Source organism: Babylonia areolata, chromosome 9 (assembly GCF_041734735.1).
Source record: "Babylonia areolata isolate BAREFJ2019XMU chromosome 9, ASM4173473v1, whole genome shotgun sequence".
NCBI lineage: Eukaryota > Metazoa > Mollusca > Gastropoda > Neogastropoda > Buccinidae > Babylonia > Babylonia areolata.
This window is the reverse complement of record NC_134884.1, coordinates 49,811,696-49,837,923: the sequence shown is the minus strand read 5'-3', so window position 1 is coordinate 49,837,923 and position 26,228 is coordinate 49,811,696. Positions and strand designations below refer to the sequence as shown.

General features: G+C 43.3%; 1 protein-coding gene across 4 annotated transcripts in view; it reads right to left on the bottom strand.

Moving 5' to 3' along the window:
• The window catches only part of LOC143285565 (inositol monophosphatase 1-like), a 60,613-nt gene extending 35,114 nt beyond the window's left edge, over positions 1-25,499 (bottom strand). For 2 of the 4 annotated variants that reach the window (XR_013055702.1, XM_076592955.1), the window contains exons 1-5: positions 25,062-25,115; positions 21,168-21,292; positions 12,147-12,280; positions 11,237-11,344; positions 4,556-4,601 (exon numbers count right to left, since the gene is read on the bottom strand). Coding sequence is in view for 3 of the 4 variants with exons in the window: in XM_076592955.1 (XP_076449070.1) it covers positions 4,556-4,601; positions 11,237-11,344; positions 12,147-12,280; positions 21,168-21,245 (366 nt within the window). In the remaining variant the exon portion in view is untranslated. Of the gene's footprint in view, positions 1-4,555; positions 4,602-11,236; positions 11,345-12,146; positions 12,281-21,167; positions 21,293-22,178; positions 22,275-25,061; positions 25,116-25,218 lie in introns of those variants that run through there. The other 2 variants (XM_076592956.1, XM_076592957.1) reach the window with 2 other exon arrangements.
• Between the last annotated feature and the right edge of the window lie 729 nt (positions 25,500-26,228).

Here is a 26,228-nt window from a genome sequence, read left to right as displayed (position 1 = left end):
CACAATGCACACACCACACACCATGACACACACAATGACCCCACAACACACCCAGAAACATGTGACAATGACCCTAGAAAACACACCAGGACACATACACACACCACACTACACACCATGACACATCATACACACACCACACAACACACATCATGACACATCACAATACACACCATACAATTCACACAACGACAAGTCACAATACACACACCACACACCATGACACATCACAATACACACAACACACACCATGACACATGATACACACACCACATAACACACCATGACACATGATACACACCACACACCATGACACATCATGATACACACACCACACACCATGACACATCATGATACACACACCAGACAACACACACCATGACACATCATGATACACACCACATAACACACACCATGACACATCATGATACACACACCACACACCATGACACATCATGATACACACACCAGACAACACACACCATGACACATCATGATACACACCACATAACACACACCATGACACATCATGATACACACACCACACAACAAACACCATGACACATCATGATACACACACCACACAATACACACAACATGACACATCATGATACACACATGACACAACACACACCATGACACATCATGATACACACCACACAACAAACACCATGACACATCATGATACACACACCACACAACACACACCATGACACATCATGATACACACACCACACAACACACACCATGATACAACATGATACACACACCACACAACACACACCATGATACAACATGATACACACACCACACAACACACACCATGACAAATCGCAATACAAACACCACACAATACACACACCGTGACACATCACAATGCACACATCACACAATACAAACAACACACTCTACAATACACACAACACACACCATGACTCATCACAATACACACACCATACACAATGACACATCACAATACACACAACACAAACACACAACACTCCACAATACACACACCACACAGCACACCACACACCACAATAAACAAACCACACACCACAACACACTCTGTGGTACACACAATACACATACACCACACAGCACAATACAAACAACACACACCAAAATGCACACAACACACACTACGATACACACTCCACAATACACACACCACACAGCACAATACAAACACACACCAAAATGCACACAACACACACTACGATACACACTCCACAATACACACACCACACAGCAGGATGCAAGCTGCCCATTCAGCTGTTGTGCCTGTCAAAAACATCTCAGGATACAAGCTGCCCATTCAGTTGTGCCTGTCAAAAACATCTCAGGATACAAGCTGCCCATTCAGCTGTTGTGCCTGTCAAAAACATCTCAGGATACAAGCTGCCCATTCAGTTGTGCCTGTCAAAAACATCTCAGGATGCAAGCTGCCCATTCAGTTGTGCCTGTCAAAAACATCTCAGGATACAAGCTGCCCATTCAGTTGTGCCTGTCAAAACATCTCAGGATACAAGCTGTCCATTCAGCTGTTGTGCCTGTCAAAAACATCTCAGGATACAAGCTGTCCATTCAGCTGTTGTGCCTGTCAAAAACATCTCAGGATACAAGCTGCCCATTCAGTTGTGCCTGTCAAAAACATCTCAGGATGCAAGCTGTCCATTCAGCTGTTGTGCCTGTCAAAAACATCTCAGGATACAAGCTGCCCATTCAGTTGTGCCTGTCAAAAACATCTCAGGATGCAAGCTGTCCATTCAGCTGTTGTGCCTGTCAAAAACATCTCAGGATACAAGCTGCTCATTCAGTTGTGCCTGTCAAAAACATCTCAGGATACAAGCTGTCCATTCAGCTGTTGTGCCTGTCAAAACATCTCAGGATACAAGCTGCCCATTCAGTTGTGCCTGTCAAAAACATCTCAGGATGCAAGCTGTCCATTCAGCTGTTGTGCCTGTCAAAAACATCTCAGGATACAAGCTGCCCATTCAGCTGTTGGTTCCTGTCAAAAACATCTCAGGATACAAGCTGCCCATTCAGCTGTTGTGCCTGTCAAAAACATCTCAGGACACAAGCTGCCCATTCAGCTGTTGTGCCTGTCAAAAACATCTCAGGATACAAGCTGCCCATTCAGCTGTTGTGCCTGTCAAAAACATCTCAGGACACAAGCTGCCCATTCAGTTGTGCCTGTCAAAAACATCTCAGGATACAAGCTGCCCATTCAGTTGTGCCTGTCAAAAACATCTCAGGATACAAGCTGTCCATTCAGCTGTTGTGCCTGTCAAAAACATCTCAGGATACAAGCTGCCCATTCAGCTGTTGTGCCTGTCAAAAACATCTCTCAAGTCTGAATGTTTTTCTACAGTGCTCGTATACGTCAAATTCCACAATGCCCTAAGTTCATCATGTGAAATGTATGGAATGACTTCTGGATTTTTGTCTGAAAAAAAAAATCAGTTTTTCAGTTTCGAAGAGGCGTCAAAGCACACAGACTGATTCATAAACACAACACACACGCACACACACACGCACCACACACACGCACACGCACACACGCACACACACAGCAGATGCCTGATCTTCACATAAATCCAATGCACTGATCAGACAAAGAAAACAAACCACAACAAACAAACAAAGATGTACAAAAACATTTTGTCCTAACTGCTTCATGGGTTAAAAACAGACCCATTTTCTACACAAATGTCTGAGTCTTTCTGACACATCAACAACAGGATGGGGTGACGTCTGTGTGAAAAGGTGTGTGTTTACACAAATGTCTGAGTCTTTCTGACAGATCAACAACAGGATGGGGTGACGTCTGTGTGAAAAGTAAAGGTGTGTGTTTACCCAAATGTCTGAGTCTTTCTGACACATCAACAACAGGGTGGGATGACATCTGTGTGAAAAGGTGTGTGTTTACACAAATGTCTGAGTCTTTCTGACACATCAACAACAGGATGGGGTGACGTCTGTGTGAAAAGTAAAGGTCTGTATGTCTGAGTCTTTCTGACACATCAACAACAGGATGGGGTGACGTCTGTGTGAAAAGTAAAGGTCTGTATGTCTGTCTTTCTTACACATCAACAACAGGATGGGGTGTCTGAGTCTTTCTGACACATCAACAACAGGATGGGGTGACGTCTGTGTGAAAAGTAAAGGTCTGTATGTCTGTGTCTTTCTGACACATCAACAACAGGATGGGGTGTCTGAGTCTTTCTTACACATCAACAACATGATGGGGTGACGTCTGTGTGAAAAGTAAACGTCTGTATGTCTGAGTCTTTCTTACACATCAACAACATGATGGGGTGACGTCTGTGTGAAAAGTAAACGTCTGGGTGCACTGCCACTGCATGGGATGGAACACTGACGCTTAATGAGGATGCCAAAGCAAAAAATATGTCATACAATGCATACATCTTTACAAAACCCATCAAGATCGACCCAAAACTTGCTGCCATATTGCTTCACACATGCATCAAGGCAGTGGCCATTTGCAAGAACGTTGCGTATTCAAATGAGTGGCTGGACTGTTGATAATGCAGGTACCCCTAAAGCATGAACATATCTGTAGTTGGAAGACCTTGAGAGTAGCCTAAGTTTGTATAAAACATTAGCCAAAGATGAAATAAAGAAAGAAAATAAACAGAAAAGTAATCAAATTAAGAAATGTTAAAAATGAAAGATACTTATAAAGCAACTGACTGATATAATTTTTTTTTTAAATGAGGAAGAAGGGTTGTGTACATGAAGCTTGATGACTGAGGTTGTGTGAAGGGCACATCACTTGAAATACGTCTGATTTTACTTTTTGTGAAGGGAACATCACCTATAAAAGGTCTGATTTCACTTTTTGTGAAGGGCACATCACCTATAACAGGTCTGATTTTACTTTTTGTGAAGGGCACATCGCTTGAAACGCTTCACTGATTTCACTTTTTGTGAAGGGAACATCACCTATAACAGGTCTGATTTCACTTTTTGTGAAGGGCACATCGCTTGAAACACTTCACTGATTTCACTTTTTGTGAAGGGAACATCACCTATAACAGGTCTGATTTCACTTTTTGTGAAGGGCACATCGCTTGAAACACTTCACTGATTTCACTTTTTGTGAAGGGAACATCACCTATAACAGGTCTGATTTCACTTTTTGGGAAGGGCACATCACTTGAAACGCTTCACTGATTTCACTTTTTGTGAAGGGCACATCACTTGAAACGCTTCACTGATTTTACTTTCTGTTAAGGGCACATCACCTGAAACGCTTCACTGATTTCACTTTCTGTTAAGGGCACGTCAACTGAAACGTGTCATTAATTTTACTTTCAATTTCACCAAAGCCAGCGACAAAGCTAGTTCACCTGCAATGGTTTTGATTCAACACACCCAAACCCAAATCTTTCCTCTTACAATAACCTGCATGGTGCGACCTCAACACAGAAAGTCACAGAGGAAATGACATTGTGATCTACATGAATATGGATAAAATATAATGAAGACACAAATACAAGTAGACACAAATACAAGTACTGTTTCTCACCTCTTTGTTCACAGTGATACCCAGGGAAAAACACACCTCAGGAATACTGCACACAGTGACAACACACCTCAGGAATACTGCACACAGTGACAACACACTTCAGGAATACTAATGACAACACACTTCAGGAATGCTGCACACAGTGACAACACACTTCAGGAATACTGCACACAGTGACAACACACTTCAGGAATGCTGCACAGAGTGACAACACACTTCAGGAATACTGCACACAGTGACAACACACTTCAGGAATACTGCACACAGTGACAACACACGTCAGGAATACTGCAAACAATGACAACACACTTCAAGAATACTGCACACAGTGACAACACACTTCAGGAATACTAATGACAACACACTTCAGGAATACTGCACACAGTGACAACACACTTCAGGAATACTGCACACAGTGACAACACACTTCAGGAATACTGCACACAATGACAACACACTTCAGGAATACTAATGACAACACACTTCAGGAATACTAATGACAACACACTTCAGGAATACTGCACACAGTGAAAATACACGTCAGGAATACTGCACACAGTGACAACACACTTCAGGAATACTGCACACAATGACAACACACTTCAGGAATACTAATGACAACACACTTCAGGAATACTGCACACAGTGACAACACACTTCAGGAATACTGCACACAATGACAACACACTTCAGGAATACTAATGACAACACACTTCAGAAATACTGCACACAGTGACAACACACTTCAGGAATACTGCACACAGTGACAACACACTTCAATAATACTGCACACAGTGACAACACACTTCAGGAGTACTGCACACAATGACAATACACTTCAGGAATACTAATGACAACACACTTCAGGAATACTGCACATAATGGCAACACACTTCAGGAATACTGCACACAGTGACAAAACACGTCAGTAATACTGCACACAGTGACAACACACTTCAATGATTATCATTTTTTGTTCAAAAAGGAACTTCTTTTGCTAAGCATGGAATTTTTTTTTTTTTTTTTTTTTTGCAAATGTTTTGGTGCAGATAGTAAAGAAGGGAAATTACTCTGTAATTAATGTAGTCAGGTCAGGTCATTAGATCTGCTACTGGTAACCTGTAATCCAGTACAACCTGTTCAGGGTCGGGTTGCCGGCGACTAAACCGGCACTCCCACCGCTCCCTTCCGGGACTGGTGAGGCGGTTGGCTAGACACCCTTATGGAGATCCATAAAAGGGTGTTTGCTCAGGAGAGCCACCGACGGCCATCTAGCTCCACTGTGCTGTGTGCATGCCACACGCAGTTGGCCCCCGGGGTGTGTCTACCCATGCATGTGAAGTCTGGATCCGGCAGAATCTGCGGAAGAAACCTATCGGTTCAATGGAGAGGAAGGCGGTTCCAGCAACGCACTGTGGAGTGCGGAGAGCAAGATGAGACACCGAAAGGATATCTTGGTCATCCACTGCATCCGTGCTCATCTTCCAGTCGTCTCGACTTAGTCTTGCCACTGGAAATTGGTGGATCCGGACGAGAGAGTGAGGTCGACATTGCACAACTCCTCTTCACTTTAAACAAACTCATCGCGCAAGTCATCAGTCATCCAAAATGACCTTTCATCCTTCATCATTTCATCACCCCCAAGTCCTGTGGCGACAGGCGAGCGACGAAACGACAGGTGTGGGTACACTGGCAGTCGCAGCCGCAGACCTGCACGCAGGCGGCTCAGGCCATAGGGTCGTTCTTCGTCGACAGGAGCAGCGATGGAGCTCGGCAGCCCTCTGAGCGTCTGAGCAGCCCTCTTTAGGAATGCACTGCTCACCTCCCTGGCATGAGGAAGGGGCTAGAAAAGGTGCCCTAAAAACTGCCTGCTCCATATCACCCTGGCCAGCATACCGCGGCTGGCGGGGACCCTACATCAGCGGTCGAAACAACAAGAAAGAAAAGAAAAAAACAAGGATCGTTCCTCTCACCAATTGGTGCTTGGAACATAAGGACTCTCCTGGACAGAGATAACGCGGACAGACCCCAAAGGAGAACGGCACTAGTTGCATCCGAACTCGCCAGATACAACATTGACATCGCAGCCTTGAGTGAGACTCGGCTTGCAGGCGAAGGCGAGCTCTGTGAACAGGGATCTGGTTACACCTTCTTCTGGAGTGGACGAGGAAGCGAAGAGCGACGTGAGGCTGGCGTTGGTTTTGCAGTAAAAACAGCACTTGTCAGCAAGCTACCTGGAATCCCAAAGGGAGTCAACGATAGGCTTATGACCATGAAACTCCCACTGGCATCTGGCCAGAAGCACCTCACCATTGTCAGTGCCTATGCCACAACCATGACCAACCCGGATGAAGTGAAGGCGAAGTTCTACGAGGACCTTCACTCTGTCATTGCTGCTATCCCTAAAGCAGACAAGCTCATCATTCTTGGGGACTTCAATGCTAGAAATGGCTCTGACTACATCTCCTGGGATGGAGTGATTGGAAAGCACGGTGTGGGCCACTGCAACCCAAATGGATTGCTTTTGCTTCAGACCTGTGCAGAGCACGAACTGCTGATAACCAACACAGTTTTCTGCCTCCCTACCCGTAACAGGACGTCATGGATGCACCCTCGCTCAAAGCATTGGCATCTCATCAATTATGTCATCGTCAGGAAAAAGGATAGGCAAGATGTACGTGTAACAAAAACCATGTGCGGCGCCAATTGTTGGACAGACCATCGCCTTGTAGTCTCGAAGCTGAATATTCGAATCCAGCCCAAGAGACGCCCCCAAGGCCAGAAGGCTCCAAAACGGCTCAACATCGCTAAGCTGAATAACATCACCATCAAACAGTCCTTTGTGGAGCTGCTGGAAGATCGTCTGGAATCCGCCTCTCTGGACAACCAGAATGTGGAGTCTGACTGGAGGACCCTGCGTGAGCTGATCTATAGTACAGCTTCAGAGACCCTGGGACCCATGACCAGAAAGCACAAAGACTGGTTTGATGAAAACTGTGATGAAATCAAGCAGCTTCTGGATGAGAAACGCCGTCTGCATCAAGCCTACCTGAGCAACCCAAAGTCCACATCAAAAAAGGATGCGTACGATGCCATCCGCAGGACTGTTCAGCAAAAGTTACGCCAGATGCAGGATAAGTGGCTGAGTGACAAAGCTGATGAGATCCAGGGATATGCTGACAGGCACGATATGAAGAGGTTCTATGATGCCTTAAAAGAAGTCTACGGCCCCACATCCTCAGGATCATCCCCCCTCCTCAGTGCAGATGGGAATACCTTGATCACCGAGAAGGAGAAAATTCTCGAATGCTGGGCTGAGCACTTCAACAGTGTCTTAAATCGCCCTTCCTCCATAAATAATGAAGCCATAGACCGTCTCCCACAAGTCCCCATCAACGAAGCACTGGACGATCCGCCAACACTTCTTGAGACCCAGAAAGCAATCCGTCTGCTATCCAGTGGCAAAGCACCTGGCTCAGACTCCATACCAGCAGAGGTCTACAAGGATGGAGGCACTGTGCTGACTGAGAAGCTCCATCAGCTGTACTCACTCATGTGGAAAGAAGAGACGATCCCCCAGGATTTCAAAGATGCATCTATCATTCACTTGTACAAGCGAAAGGGGAACCGGCAAGCCTGTGATAACCATTGAGGCATTTCCTTGCTCTCCATCACAGGCAAGATACTTGCCAGGATCCTACTAAACCGCCTCACAGCACACCTTGACCAAGGTCATTTGCCTGAGAGCCAATGTGGATTCCGGAAAGAGCGCGGAACCACCGACATGGTGTTTGCTGCAAGGCAGCTGCAAGAGAAATGTCAGGAGCAAAATGCTGATCTGTTCTCCACCTATGTCGACCTCACTAAGGCCTTTGACACCGTGAGTAGAGAGGGACTGTGGAAGATCATGGCCAAGTACGGATGCCCTCGGAAATTCATTTCCTTGGTCAGCCAATTCCATGAAGGCATGCAGGCTCGAGTCCAGGACAATGGCGAAACATCTGCTCCTTTTGCTGTCACAAATGGTGTCAAGCAAGGCTGCATCCTGGCTCCAACGCTGTTCAGCCTCATGTTCTCTGCAATGCTTACTGATGCCTTCAGAGATGGCGATGTTGGAATCGGCCTAAAGTACCGAACAGATGGCAAGTTGTTTAACCTCAGAAGGCTTCAAGCAAAAACGAAGGTCATGACAGACATCATCAGAGACTTTTTGTTTGCTGATGATTGTGCCCTCAACGCTGGATCTGAAGCTGACATGCAACTCAGCGTCGACAAGTTTGCCACTGCCAGCAGGAACTTCGGCCTTACCATCAGCACGAGGAAAACTGAAGTTCTCCATCAGCCAGCCCCAGGGAAACCCTACGTTGAGCCCAACATCACAGTCAACGGTCAGAGACTCAGTGCGGTGGAGCGGTTCACATACCTTGGCAGCACACTGTCACGAAATGCGACGATCGACGATGAAGTGAACGTCAGGATTGCAAGAACAAGCGCAACTTTTGGCAGACTCAGTGCAAATGTCTGGAACAGAAGAGGCATTAGTCTTGAGACCAAGCTAAAGGTCTACAGAGCAGTAGTTCTCCCCACACTACTGTACGCCTGCGAAACTTGGATAGTGTACCAACGACATGCCAAGAAGCTGAACCACTTCCACACAACATGCCTCAGGAAGCTACTGAACATCAAGTGGCAAGACAGGACCCCAGACATAGAGGTGCTCGCAAAAGCCACCCTTCTCAGCATCTTCACCATCCTAATGCAGTCCCAGCTTCGCTGGGCTGGACACGTGGCGCGCATGCCAGACCATCGGCTGCCCAAAAGGCTCTTCTATGGCGAGCTGCAACAAGGGAAGAGATCACACGGAGGTCAGAAGAAGCGCTTCAGAGATACTCGGAAAGTCTCTCTTAAAGCGTTTGATATCAACCCTGACTCCTGGGAGGAATCTGCAGTGGACCGTGACAAATGGCGCGCTGCTGTGCACAAAGGCGCCAAGTTGTGCGAGGCCAACAGGACTGCTGCAGCTGTTCAGAAGAGGCAGGCCAGAAAGTCACGGGCAAACAAGCTCCCTGACAATGATATGCCTGTCTTTGTCTGCCCCAACTGTCAGCGAACATTTCGTGCACAGATTGGACTATTCAGCCATCTGCGCATTCACAGATAGATTCATGAGCATTCTGCCCCCCACCCCACCACCACCCTCCCCCCATCCCCCAGCTGGATGACAACTATGGTCATCATCGATCTCGATGGACACACCACCACCATTGTGACATGACCATACATGTGTACAGTCCTATGTACAGTATTGTGACATGACCATACCTGTGTACAGTTAGTCCTATGTACAGTATTGTGACATGACCATACCTGTGTACAGTTAGTCCTATGTACAGTATTGTGACATGACCATACCTGTGTACAGTTAGTCCTATGTACAGTATTGTGACATGACCATACCTGTGTACAGTCCTATGTACAGTATTGTGACATGACCATACCTGTGTACAGTTAGTCCTATGTACAGTATTGTGACATGACCATACCTGTGTACAGTTAGTCCTATGTACAGTATTGTGACATGACCATACCTGTGTACAGTCCTATGTACAGTATTGTGATATGACCATACCTGTGTACAGTTAGTCCTATGTACAGTATTGTGACATGACCATACCTGTGTACAGTTAGTCCTATGTACAGTATTGTGACATGACCATACCTGTGTACAGTCCTATGTACAGTATTGTGATATGACCATACCTGTGTACAGTCCTATGTACAGTATTGTGACATGACCATACCTGTGTACAGTTAGTCCTATGTACAGTATTGTGATATGACCATACCTGTGTACAGTCCTATGTACAGTATTGTGACATGACCATACCTGTGTACAGTTAGTCCTATGTACAGTATTGTGATATGACCATACCTGTGTACAGTTAGTCCTATGTACAGTATTGTGACATGACCATACCTGTGTACAGTTAGTCCTATGTACAGTATTGTGACATGACCATACCTGTGTACAGTTAGTCCTATGTACAGTATTGTGACATGACCATACCTGTGTACAGTCCTATGTACAGTATTGTGATATGACCATACCTGTGTACAGTTAGTCCTATGTACAGTATTGTGACATGACCATACCTGTGTACAGTTAGTCCTATGTACAGTATTGTGACATGACCATACCTGTGTACAGTTAGTCCTATGTACAGTATTGTGACATGACCATACCTGTGTACAGTCCTATGTACAGTATTGTGACATGACCATACCTGTGTACAGTTAGTCCTATGTACAGTATTGTGACATGACCATACCTGTGTACAGTTAGTCCTATGTACAGTATTGTGACATGACCATACCTGTGTACAGTTAGTCCTATGTACAGTATTGTGACATGACCATACCTGTGTACAGTCCTATGTACAGTATTGTGACATGACCATACCTGTGTACAGTTAGTCCTATGTACAGTATTGTGACATGACCATACCTGTGTACAGTTAGTCCTATGTACAGTATTGTGATATGACCATACCTGTGTACAGTCCTATGTACAGTATTGTGACATGACCATACCTGTGTACAGTTAGTCCTATGTACAGTATTGTGACATGACCATACCTGTGTACAGTTAGTCCTATGTACAGTATTGTGACATGACCATACCTGTGTACAAAGTTGGTGGTACCATCGATGGGGTCAATAATCCATGTGGGATCGTCTGTCAGTTCCAGTTTTGTTCCAGACTCTGCTGTGCTCTCCTCACCTATAAACCTGCAGGAGAGTAATCAATACGAAATCTTCATGATGTAAAGGAATTCAGACTGAAGGGAAGGCAGGAAGTTTATTTCCTATGCCCCCTGGGGCGAGTGAAACCACAAACACATGCACCTATGACCCCTGGGGCAAGTGAAACCACAAACACATGCACCTATGACCCCTGGGGCAAGTGAAACCACAAACACATGCACCTATGACCCTGGGGCAAGTGAAACCACAAACACATGCACCTATGCCCCCTGGGGCAAGTGAAACCACAAACACATGCACCTATGACGCTGGGGCAAGTGAAACCACAAACACATGCACCTATGACGCTGGGGCAAGTGAAACCACAAACACATGCACCTATGACGCTGGGGCAAGTGAAACCACAAACACATGCACCTATGACGCTGGGGCAAGTGAAACCACAAACACATGCACCTTTTACACACAGCATACAGAGGGGCATCACCAAAGGAAGAAGCCCACAAGGAAATACACATTAACAAGCATTTTTTCTCAGTCAACAGACAAAACTACTTTCCTTAGCAATAGGTGACATTATATTGAAAGAAATATGGTCCCAGGTGACAGAGGATTTTTTTTTCAGACACAAAAATGAATACTAACAAATACATGAAAGCGTACAAGTATACACTCACATTCAAGCAAACACACACTCTCGCAAGTGAACAGACATACGCTTAAATACAAAATCATGTGCACAAACACAGAATTACATTTCTACACAAATATAAAATAAAAATAGCTACCAAACAGTGAGTGTTTCGCTGTTTATTTGCCAACTGACTTGTGCTGAGGGTACTTTCCCCTGATGAAGGTGAAGGCCATTTTCTCCACGGCCTGATCAGTGGCTGTCACCAGGTCAGCCGCACACGACTTAGTGTCCACCTGCTTCTCCTTCTTGAAGGCTTCAAGGATCATCTGTACATACACACACACACTGAAGGCTTCAAGGATCATCTGTACACACACACACACACTGAAGGCTTCAAGGATCATCTGTACACACACACACACACACACACACACTGAAGGCTTCAAGGATCATCTGTACACACACACACACACACACACTGAAGGCTTCACGGATCATCTGTACACACACACACACACACACACACACACTGAAGGCTTCAAGGATCATCTGTACACACACACACACACACACACTGAAGGCTTCACGGATCATCTGTACACACACGTACACACACACACACACACACACACTGAAGGCTTCACGGATCATCTGTACACACACACACACATTGAAGGCTTCACGGATCATCTGTACGTACACACACACAAACACACACACACACACTGAAGGCTTTCAAGGATCATCTGTACACACACACACACACACACACACACACACACACACTGAAGGCTTCACAGATCACCTGTACACACACACACACACTGAAGGCTTTCAAGGATCATCTGTACACACACGCACACACACACACACACACACACACACACTGAAGGCTTCACAGATCACCTGTACACACACACACACACTGAAGGCTTCACGGATCATCTGTACACACACACACACACACACACACTGAAGGCTTCACGGATCATCTGTACACACACACACACACACACACACACACTGAAGGCTTCAAGGATCATCTGTACACACACACACACACACACACTGAAGGCTTCACGGATCATCTGTACACACACACACACACACACACACTGAAGGCTTCAAGGATCATCTGTACGTACACACACACACACACACACACACTGAAGGCTTCACAGATCATCTGTACGTACACACACACACACACACTGAAGGCTTCACGGATCATCTGTACACACACACACACACACACACACACTGAAGGCTTTGAGGATCATCTGTACACACACACACACACACACACACACACTGAAGGCTTCACAGATCATCTGAACACACACACACACACACACACACACTGAAGGCTTCAAGGATCATCTGCACACACACACACACACACACAGAAGGCTTCACGGATCATCTGTACACAACACACACACACACACACACACACACACACACACACACACACACACACACAGAAGGCTTCACGGATCATCTGTACACACATATACACAACACACACACACAATACACACACACACAGAGCACCTTTGTAACACATGCAGACCTGCACATGACATGTCAATGGCAACACGACACAATACAACACAACACAACACGAGACAACACAACACAACATAGCACATGCTGCAGTTTTCACCCTGCCCTGTTTGTGTGGAAACCACACATTGACATGTTTCATTAAAAATCTCACTGGCTGCTATTGAATGGAATACAATATTATTGTTGTTGTTGCTGGTGTTGTATTGCTTTTTGTCACAACAGATTTTTCTGTGTGAACTTTGGGCTGCTCTTCACACAGAGCACACTGCCACAGTGCACCAACCGTCTGTCCTAATAACCCTTTCACTGCCAGGAAAATAAGATTAAAGTGAAATCTATTTGACAGGGTTATTTCACAAAAAACGGGTACAAATTTTCAAAAAATTCTGTGCTCTTTGTTATTGGAGAAAGACCCATAAAAGTATATATTTTCTGAAAGGTAAATGAATAAAGAATACAAAACACATGATATTTTCCCATTTTATATATATATATATTTTTAGTGATATGCTGTTGTTTTGAAATCAGTGTTTTGTTTTTTGTTACATTTTCAACTTGTTCATTATAAACATTAGCCATGTAATTTGCACTAAAATATCATATTTTCTGGACAAATGAATATCTGCACACACAAAATCATACCAGAACCACTACAAAACAAAACAAAAATTATAAAAAGAGATAGATACAAAATGCTTGTGACTTCTCCAAGTGATAATATGGATGTGAGGCCATGCCCCCTCAGTCTCCACCCCCCTCCTCTTCACCTCTCTCACACATCACTTTCTCCAGTTCTCATCTGACCGCGTTGGCTGAGTGCCAAGAAAATTGCTCACATTGTGTCCTGCTAACAATTCGGTCACTTCTGTCGTCTGCTTCAGCCATACAGCCGTGTGTGTGTGTGTGTGTGTGTGTGTGTGTGTGTGTGCATTTTACTTATATATATGATTTATTCCCTTGATGTTTTTATTTATGTATTGTTGTACAATACCTTATGGTCTTAACGTGTGTGTGTGTGTGTGTGTGCATGTGTGTGTGTATGTGTGTGTGTGTGTGTGTGTGTGTGTGTGTGTGTGTGTGTGTGTGTGTGCATGTGTGTGTGTGTGTGTGTGTGCGTGCGCGTGCGTGCGCGCATGTCATTTTTAGTCATCTATACCCTTTTTTGTTGGATGTTTTCATTTGTTAATATTGTTGTGCAATACCCTATTCTCTTAACCTTCACCGTACTTTGTGGGTCTGACAGACCCATTTTTGCCTTAAAAAATGCCTTTAAAATATATTTGGTGTCCGATTAATTTGAAATTTCATGACTTTTGTTGTCACAACATATGCATCATTTTAGTAAATTAATGTACACTTTAACTGGTTAGTTAATCAGTTACGTAATTGTGAAAATTTTTACCTGCATTCCTACGTTGTGGGTCTTACAGACCCATACTCCCCAAAGAAGAAAAAACACTAAGTACCCTTATTCGTAATTCGTGGGTCTCTCAGACCCATACTCGCAAAAGAAGGGAACAAACCAATAATCCCTTTGTACTACGTGGAACGAAGTGATTGTGCGTACATGAGTGATGACACATAGGCTACCTCACTGCTTCTGTAGTTGGCTGGCACATCGCATCCGGCTCTCACGGAGAACACAACAGTACAGCAGGCTACCGGTGTCATTGCCTCAGGCAAGTTATATTTTGATGATTATCAAGTTTATTAATTGCCATCAAGTTAGCTTGCCATCTGTTCGATACTTTAGGTCGATTCCAACATCGCCATCTCTGAAGGCATCAGTAAGCATTGCAGAGAACATGAGGCTGAACAGCGTTGGAGCCAGGACGCAGCCTTGCTTGACACCATTTGTGACAGCAAAAGGAGCAGATGTTTCGCCATTGTCCTGGACTCGAGCCTGCATGCCTTCATGGAATTGGCTGACCAAGGAAATAAATTTCCGAGGGCATCCGTACTTTTTTTTTTGTTTTGTTTTGTTTTGTTTTGCTGCCCCATCATCTGCGCCGTTTCAGTGGCATTACTCCCACGCCGCTCATTTAGATTCCCCCATACACGGCCACACCCGGGTTCGTCCGTCGCAGTCCCAGCGTCGGCAGTCCACAGGGAACCATCGATGTTAGGTCGCCTGGAGGCCACACACCAGAGGAGACCCTGCACTGCTGCTGAGTCACTTCAGTGGTGTTCAGTGGTGCCTGTTCTGTTTTAACGTACTTAGGACACCACCTACTAAGCCCCCTACTAACGACAATAATGGCTTAGTCGCGGAGCCAGACTGAGCGAGCGTCTCTCCCAGAGTGGAGACCGCCACCACGTCCCTCAAACAACAGCCCCCCCATGAATCTGCCGACATTGACAGGACTCACCCAAAGCACGGAAGTGGAGGGGTATCGAAACTGAGGTCACCATGAGAGCAGGGCATGAAAGGTCACAGACTTTGAGACTATTTTGTTTATATTGATGACGATGAAGGGGGAGGAGGATGACGATGATGATGACGATGTTGCTATGGAGGTCCATTTTGGTTTGGGACTGCGTGACAAGGCTGTACTCTACGCTTCCTGTCATAATGATATCCCGGCGTTAACCAGGCCCGAGAGATACAGACACTTGCAGTGTTGGTCAGGTAATTAGAGCAACACACCCAAAGACGCATCCTTGAAGTGGATGACACTCGACTGTGTGGTCCCAGTCTCCCCATTTAAGCCCACAGCACACTCAACTCTGGGTAGGAGCCGGCCACGGGCCGAAAAACCCACCTCCGCTGGGATTCGAACCCGCGTCCTCCCAGCCGTCAGTCCGCGACGCTAACCACTTCGCCACGGCGGCTGGTAGGGCATCCGTACTTGGCCATGATCTTCCACAGTCCCTCTCTACTCACGGTGTCGAAGGCCTTGGTGAGGTCGACATAGGTGGAGAACAGAGCAGCATTTTGCTCCTGACATTTCTCTTGCAGCTGCCTTGCAGCAAACACCATGTCGGTGGTTCCGCGTTCTTTCCGGAATCCACATTGGCTCTCAGGCAAATGACCTTGGTCAAGGTGTGCTGTGAGGCGGTTTAGTAGGATCCTGGCAAGTATCTTGCCTGCGATGGAGAGCAAGGAAATGCCCCGATGGTTATCACAGGCTTGCCGGTTCCCCTTTCGCTTGTACAAGTGAATGATAGATGCATCTTTGAAATCCTGGGGGATCATCTCTTCTTTACACATGAGTGAGTACAGCTGATGGAGCTTCTCAGTCAGCACAGTGCCTCCATCGTTGTAGACCTCTGCTGGTATGGAGTCTGAGCCAGGTGCTTTGCCACTGGATAGCAGATGGATTGCTTTCTGGGTCTCAAGAGGTGTTGGCGGATCGTCCAGTGTTTCGTTGATGGGGACTTGTGGGAGACGGTCTATGGCTTCATCATTTATGAAGGAAGGGCGATTTAAGACACTGTTGAAGTGCTCAGCCCAGCGTTCGATAATTTTCTCCTTCTCGGTGATCAAGGTATTCCCATCTGCACTGAGGAGGGGGGATGATCCTGAGGATGTGGGGCCGTAGACTTCTTTTAAGGCATCATAGAACCTCTTCATATCGTGCCTGTCAGCATATCCCTGGATCTCATCAGCTTTGTCACTCAGCCACTTATCCTGCATCTGGCGTAACTTTTGCTGAACAGTCCTGCGGATGGCATCGTACGCATCCTTTTTTGATGTGGACTTTGGGTTGCTCAGGTAGGCTTGATGCAGACGGCGTTTCTCATCCAGAAGCTGCTTGATTTCATCACAGTTTTCATCAAACCAGTCTTTGTGCTTTCTGGTCATGGGTCCCAGGGTCTCTGAAGCTGTACTATAGATCAGCTCACGCAGGGTCCTCCAGTCAGACTCCACATTCTGGTTGTCCAGAGAGGCGGATTCCAGACGATCTTCCAGCAGCTCCACAAAGGACTGTTTGATGGTGATGTTTTTCAGCTTAGCGATGTTAAGCCGTTTTGGAGCCTTCTGGCCTTGGGGGCGTCTCTTTGGCTGGATTCGAATATTCAGCTTCGAGACTACAAGGCGATGGTCTGTCCAACACTCGGCGCCGCACATGGTCTTTGTTACACGTACATCTTGCCTATCCCTTTTCCTGACGATGACATATATATATATATGTGTGTGTGTGTGTGTGTGTGTGTGTGTGTGTGCGTGCGTGCGTGCGCGTGCGTGTGTGTGTACACCCGCACATTCCAATATTCCGTTGCTCCTACAGTACACATGCAAACACACACATACCTCATCCTCTACACACACACGAACACACACACACATGCGCGCGCGCACAGAGCTCTCCTGACGTGTATACTTACACGCTCGCGCACGCACACAAATACACACACACACACAAATATATATATATATATATATATATATATATATATATATATATATATATATATATATACAGAGGCTGCCACACATACACACACACACACATACAGAGGCTGCCACACACAGACACACAGACACAGACACACACATACAGAGGCTGCTATTGATTGGCCGGAAGAGGGGTGGGAAAAGATCTGATGACAGGAACGTGTTGCTCAGTCTATTGAAGTTGGAAAAGCCCACATTAATTTGTATGGGTCTGTCAGACCCACGATATATGAATAGGGGGTAAGCTCTGGATTCCTTCTTTAGCGAGTGTGGGTCTGTGAGACCCACTAAATATGGATAAGTGGGAAAATAACCAAGTACGGTGAAGGTTAACATGAGTATGTGTGTGGGGGGGTTAGTATATTGTCAGCTATTGGGAATTCTTATTTGACTAGTTTTAATCTCTTCTTATGTTGCGCATGATTTTATGCCAGTGTTTACAATGAGCCTGTGATTGCACAACTTAATTTCCATGTGGATTAATAAAGTGTTTGATTGATTGCATCACTCACTAATAGTCGTATCTTGCTCCCTTTGTTTTCTATCAAATCGTCCTATAAATGTTCATGACTGTCTTCTCCTTCAAATTTATGCTTAAATTCATTCTGAGCATCAGCTAAAGAAAGCAATCTTGGTTGATTTAGTTCACCACGATCGCATGTCTTGAGCACGGTGTCAGTCCGACATTTTGTTGAGCGAGCGAGGAGAGGAGGCAGGCAAACACTGGGACAGTGACCCAACCAAAACGTTCAAATCAAGGACTGCCTCATGACACTGATGGTGTTTCTAGCTATGAATAGAATCTAGACAGATTCCCCAAGCTAAAGCTACCAGCATTTTTGTCAACGAATTGAATGCAAAACAGGGAAAAGTCAGAATATTTTGATGACGAGTTATCGCATCATTGTGGCAGCGAAGCGTACATGCTTGCCATGACGAGTTATCGCATCATTGTGGCAGCGAAGCGTACATGCTTGCCATGATGAGTTATCTCGTCATATAGGCAGCCTAGGGGTTAAAAAAGTGGGGTTTTCAACAGAATTTTGCTTCTGTTGCTGTGGGTTCTTTTGTGTATACCGAATGAATGCTGCACATGGGACCCTGATCTATTGCTTTTCTCCAAAGGACTAGTTTAACATATTTACAGTATTTCATTTGAAATGAAGTCATGTTTAACATGTTTACAGTATTTCATTTGAAATAAAGTCATGTTTAACATGTTTACAGTATTTCATTTGAAATAAAGTCATAACATTTTACAGTATTCATTGTTCTGTTTAACATCTTTACAGTATTTCATTTGAAATATAAAATTTCATGTTTAACATGTTTACAGTATTTCATTTGAAAAAAATAAATAAAATGTTTTAACATGTTTACAGTATTTCATTTGAAATAATATTAAAAATCTTTTTACATGTTTACAGTATTTCATTTGAAATAAAGTCATAACATTTACAGCTATTCTTGTTTTTACATGTTTACAGTATTTCATTTGAATATAGTCAAACATTACAGCTTCATCTTGTTTTTACATGTTTACAGTATTTCATTTGAAATGAAGTCATTACGTTTTTACATGTTTACAGTATTTCATTTGAAATATAGTCAAACATTACAGTATCTTGTTATTAACATATTTACAGTATTTCATTTGAAATGAAGTCATGTTTAACATGTTTACAGTATTTCATTTGAAATAAAGTCATGTTTAACATGTTTACAGTATTTCATTTGAAATAAAGTCAAACATTACAGCTATCTTGTTTTACATCTTTACAGTATTTCATTTGAAATAAAGTCAAACATTACAGCTATCTTGTTTTACATGTTTACAGTATTTCATTTGAAATAAAGTCAAACATTACAGCAATCTTGTTTTACATGTTTACAGTATTTCATTTGAAATAAAGTCAAACATTACAACAATCTTGTTTTACATGTTTACAGTATTTCATTTGAAATAAAGTCAAACATTACAGCTATCTTGTTTTACATGTTTACAGTATTTCATTTGAAATAGTCAAACATTACAGCTATCTTGTTTTACATGTTTACAGTATTTCATTTGAAATAAAGTCAAACATTACAGCAATCTTGTTTTACATGTTTACAGTATTTCATTTGAAATAAAGTCAAACATTACAGCTATCTTGTTTTACATGTTTACAGTATTTCATTTGAAATAAAGTCAAACATTACAGCTATCTTGTTTTACATGTTTACAGTATTTCATTTGAAATAAAGTCATGTTTTACATGTTTACAGTATTTCATTTGAAATAAAGTCAAACATTACAACAATCTTGTTTTACATGTTTACAGTATTTCATTTGAAATCAAGTCAAACATTACAGCTATCTTGTTTTACATCTTTACAGTATTTCATTTGAAATAAAGTCAAACATTACAGCTATCTTGTTTTACATGTTTACAGTATTTCATTTGAAATAAAGTCAAACATTAAAGCAATCTTGTTTTACATGTTTACAGTATTTCATTTGAAATCAAGTCAAACATTACAACAATCTTGTTTTACATGTTTACAGTATTTCATTTGAAATCAAGTCAAACATTACAGCTATCTTGTTTTACATGTTTACAGTATTTCATTTGAAATCAAGTCAAAGATAACCTGCTACACTGCTATCAGTGTATGTTCCATGGGTTGTCTCAAAGGTAGGGCTAATTTATTATATCAAATTAAATGGTAAATATCTGCTTCTCTGTAACTTCAAATGTGAGGGAACAGACAAAAAAAATCAAAGTATCTGCAACACAGTCAAAATAAATAAAGGTGGCTGTACAGATTAATCTTGAGACCATAATGTGTACGTTTGTCATATCAAGTCTATTGAACTGGAGCAAAGACCTACAAGTCAGGAAGCAACAGTGGTTCCATTCACACAAGGTTCAGTATCCAATTCCACTCCCCACGACATCTTTTGTGCTGGTCTGAGTGCTAGTCTTTCACACCAGATGATAAACTTCCTGTGTGCAGCATGCACCAACAAAACCCACAACAAAAGTGTTAGGGGTGGCCCAAGTTCTAAAGAAAAATCCACTTTGATTGAGAAACAAACATATATGTAAATGTAATGATGTATGCTGTCAAGGGGGAAAAAGTGGCACTGTGCTGTGATCTTGTCGCATCAGCTCCCATTTCACACAGAATAAAACCTTGTGAACAGTGAAATGTTCCTGCAATAATCTCTTCAATATATTTGTCAGAATCAGTATACATACCTTTCCGGCTTTTTTTGCAGCATCAAGAGCGACATCATAGTACTCTTTGAGCTGATGGTCCGGCACTTCTACAGGCATCGTGCTAATCTCTGTCAGCTATCTTTCCACTGGATATATATCTGTAGCTGGTCACAACACACACACACACTGGTTGAAACAGACTGCTGGACATTCTGGTACAAATAATGTGTTGTTTTTTTATGTGTAAACATTGGCTATAAGGTGCTCAGGATAAAAGTCTGTAACAAATGTTTCAATTAAATCATTGGCTATAAGGTGCTCAGGATAAAACCCTGTAACAAATGTTTCAATTAAATGATTGGCTATAAGGTGCTCAAGATAAAAGTCTGTAACAAATGTTTCAATTAAATCATTGGCTAAAAGGTGCTCAGGATAAAAGTCTGTAACAAATGTTTCAATTAAATCATTGGCTATAAGGTGCTCAAGATAAAAGTCTGTAACAAATGTTTCAATTAAATCATTGGCTATTAGGTGCTCAAGATAAAAGTCTGTAACAAATGTTTCAATTAAATCATTGGCTATAAGGTGCTCAGGATAAAAGTCTGTAACAAATGTTTCAATTAAATCATTGGCTATCAGGTGCTCAAGATAAAAGCTTGTAACAAATGTTTCAATTAAATCATTGGCTATAAGGTGCTCAAGATAAAAGTCTGTAACAAATGTTTCAATTAAATCATTGGCTATAAGGTGCTCAAGATAAAAGTCTGTAGCAAATGTTTCAATTAAATCATTGGCTATAAGGTGCTCAGGATAAAAAGGATAAAAACTTGAAAACAGGATAAAAACTTGTATATTTCATACTTTCAGCTTTTCGTTTTGCACACTTTTTCCGGAGAACAAAATTTATGTTTACACAAACAGCAGCACACACATACATGTCTACTATCACATATCATGTGAAAAGATATCAAAGTATGTGAAAAGATATCTAAGAGAGCGCAGATGGCAGAGGGCAGAATCCACACCCTCTGAGCCAGGCGCAATTTTCACCTGGGGCAACTGCAACAGAGCCTGCTGATCCAGAATCAGACTGTACAGCCACAGCAGGTGCAGCAACTCAACAACTTGACCAAACTAGGCGCAGAGTTCCATTGTCTCCCAAGACAGACGGACGCCATCAACAACAACTACACACACATACACACACACACACACACACACACACACACACACACATGTAAGTTGTAAACTACGTTCATATCAGAGTGGGTGCAAAAAGGCAGCTGAAAAATATAGATTTTTCTTATCTTCTTTCTTATCTTCTGGGTTTGATTTTAAGCATTTTCTTAGTAACAATTTCAGTTTCTCAAGGAGTCATCACTATGTTCATACAAATCCATATATGTTTCACCACATCTGCCAGGCAGATGCCTGACCATCAGCATAACCCAACACTTAAATCAGGCCTTGTGTGCATGCCTATCAGAGTGGATTTCTTCTCCTGAATTTTGCCAGAGGCCAACACTCTCATTGTCATGGGTTCTTTTTCAGTGTGCCAAGTGCATGCTGCACATGGGACCTCGATTGATCGAGCCATCCGAATGACTGAATGCTCAGTTTGATTTTCCAGTCAAACTTTGGAGACTCTGTGTTGGCATGTGAGCATCTTAACCTTTCTGCTACCTTCCTTCATACAGATGTGGTGTAGTGTATATGGATCTTTGATACCTCCTTTCTACCACCTCCATACAGATGTGGTGTAGTGTATATGGACTATACTTCCTTTCTACCACCTCCATACAGATGTGGTGTAGTGTATATGGACTATACTTCCTACCACCTCCATACAGATGTGGTGTAGTGTATATGGACTATATTTCCTTTCTACCACCTCCATACAGATGTGGTGTAGTGTATATGGACTATACTTCCTTTCTACCACCTCCATACAGATGTGGTGTAGTGTATATGGACTATACTTCCTTTCTACCACCTCTATACAGATGTGGTGTAGTGTATATGGACTCTTTGATACCTCCTTGAAATTGAAACTGGCCTGGGTGGGTCGACACTTCATTAGTTTTTGTTGTTTTTGCTAATATATTTTTCAGGCAAAAGGCTGATAAAACCTAAAAAGCTGTGACATGTACATTGATATGTATTTATCATATATAGTTGACACATATGTATGTATGATATCAATCTACCTATCCATCTAGATAGATAGATATTGCTGTACCTCTATTCAGATGTGCATATGTGGTATTGTCTCCATCAGTGTACTGGCAGACATCATTGTCAAGGGCAGTGTCAAGGACTCCCCAGAGGCAGCTGACACTAACACTCTGTGGGCTGGGGAACTTCTTGAGCAGTTTCATCACTGCAGGCAACCTCATGTTGTTTCTCATGTTGGGATATAGAGAAACAACATCACAGGCAGTAAGAACAGAACTCTGGTAAGGGCTACAGTAATGGGGCCCGACCGACCATGCATGCAATCATGTGGATTTTTCATGCTGACTTGGACAATAAGCTTCTCTCATTGTCCAGTTCCCCTGTGAACATCGATGTTGCCAGAAGATATGAGACCAATACACATTTCTTAACTGGTCTAGATTCAGGAACTGTTGTTTTACAATTCTTGTATGAATACACTTCCTTCGTCCTCAGTGAAAAAGTCATTAACCTTCATAATGGTAGGTTGAACATGCTATGGTAGGAAAACAATTGAAGGAGAAGAAATCTCCATCATTCTAGTCCTTACTAGTATTGCTACACTTAAGCAGAATGTATTGGTGCAAATGATAGGGATTCACTCAGCAAGGCCCATTTTCTTTCATGTTTTTATTTAAATCTTCTGCATTATACTGAGAGGGGGGGGGGGGAGCTTCTGCCTCAAGGAGGAGGGCATGTTATCTTTGTTATGCTGCAGTTTGTACAGCATGGCCAGTCTTGCCGTTTGCCATCGCTGTTGGACTGTGGGTTGTACAGCATGGCCAGTCTTGCCGTTTGCCATCGCTGTTGGACTGTGGGTTGTACAGCATGGCCAGTCTTGCCGTTTGCCATCGCTGTTGGACTGTGGGCCATCTGTGCTGATCCATCATGTTGGAGACGTCCAAACACAGTGACACCTCCTTGAGAAACTGTAGTGAACTGTGTGGAATGCGGAGGGAGAGGCTTGTCCATTCCGTGCTGGAGTACGGAGCAGCAGTATGGGACCCCCACCGCAAGAAGGACATCGAAAGGCTTGAGAGGGTCCAGCTCCAAGCCGCCAGATTCATTACCAGGGACTACAAGTCAAGGGATCCAGGCTGTGTGACACTACGCAAAATCATGCGACTCACTATAATGTTTACCACCAGGAAAGTTCTTGACACCTGCAAGCAAGGCCAGCAGAAGATCCAAGCCTACATCATATAAAGATCATGACATAGACAATGTTGTAGAAAGAAGAACTTTCAATAATAGCATGGGCTTTGTCATTCCATTCTGCAGGACAGACCAGCTAAATAACTCGTTTTTTTGTAAAAACAACAGCAGAATGGAATCAACTGGAGGAAGGAGTTGTGAGTGCCGAGATGACTGCAGCATTCAAGGCGGCCATCAAAAGTTCCCTGCCAGCTACTGTTTTCCATCATTAACAGGGTTTTTGTTTGTTTGTTTGTTTTTGTTTGTTTGTTTTTTGTTGTTGTTTTTTTCTGCATGCGTTCTCCCAAGTCCCATTGCGACGTATCTCTCCTGATCCTGGGCTCGAGTCTGCTAAGAGTCGTGAGAATAAGTTCCCTTCCCGGTGCATGGGTCACAATCTTTTCCACAATTAGCGTTGCCTTCGGCCTCTGCTTGTCTCGCGAGACAATAGATTCACGAGCTTAAAGTGGTGAACGATTTCTCGTTCACTCTGGAATGACTAACTCTCTCGCTCAGTGATTTTACCTGAAAAGATTTAGTGGATCGTTTGCAGCCGATTCAGCAAAGCGTACCAAAGGGACATAACTGGAATACTTTTATCTATTTACCAGAAACAAAAAGTAGGCATTCATTGCGAAAGAGATCATTGACTGTCTACCTGTCTGTGTGTCTGCCTGCTTACCTGTCTGCCTGCCTCAATGTCTGTCTTTGTCTAGGAACATGATGGAGGGAAAAGCACAGGGTATCTGACATCTGCATTGCCGCCATTGTAACCAAACAAAATCGGCAATATCCACATTTCTCAGTTCCTGTGTGTGACTGGCGGATTGAACGTCCACGCCTTGCTGTCAACACTGCTCATTCCATCTTGAGGGGAAAATTGTGGATATTGCCACAAAATCATCTTACGAAGTTTTTCATAGTTCAAAGACAAGCATGCAATCACTGATATAACCCGTGACAAGTGTGAGTGAGTGAGTGTATAACCATGGCTGTGTGCCAGTGCGCTCGCATGGGCCCCGGTGTAACAGGCCAGATCTTACCCTGGCCACAGTTTACCCCGGTAAGAACTGGCCTAGGCCAGAGTTTACCCCCGTAAGAACTGGCCTGGGCTACATCTTACTCGGGGTATAGTTTGGCCTAGGCCAATTCATATCCTCTGGGCCATATCTTACCCTCTCTTTTTCTCTGATATACATTGATATTTGAAGAGTGCCAAGATTAACAACATTACAATGAAGGCTATGTGAACCGCGATGAATATATTTCACACAATGGGCTTTTATTCAAAATTGGAAAGTAATCAATGAACTTGTTGCTTGGATAAAACTGTTGTCTTATTTGCAATTAAAATTTTCGATATGGAACACCTGTTTTAATTGATATTATCTTTGAACATGAAGTTCGTTCCTGGAGACGTTTCAAACGCTCTGTTGTACAGTGATCGCTTTTGATGAATAATGCTAAGTAATCTTGAGTTAGAAATAGAAAGAGGGAGATGTAGTGGCACACCACGAGAGTTGAAGTTATGCAAGGTTTGTAATATGGTTGTGATTGGGGATGACTTCTGTTTTGTAATGAATGCACAAAGTATAATGACTTCCGAAACAAGCGTGTGCATGAAAAATATTTGTCTCCGAAGTCAGTTTTAATTTTTTTTTTTTTTTTTTTTTGTTCATAGGAAGCAGATGG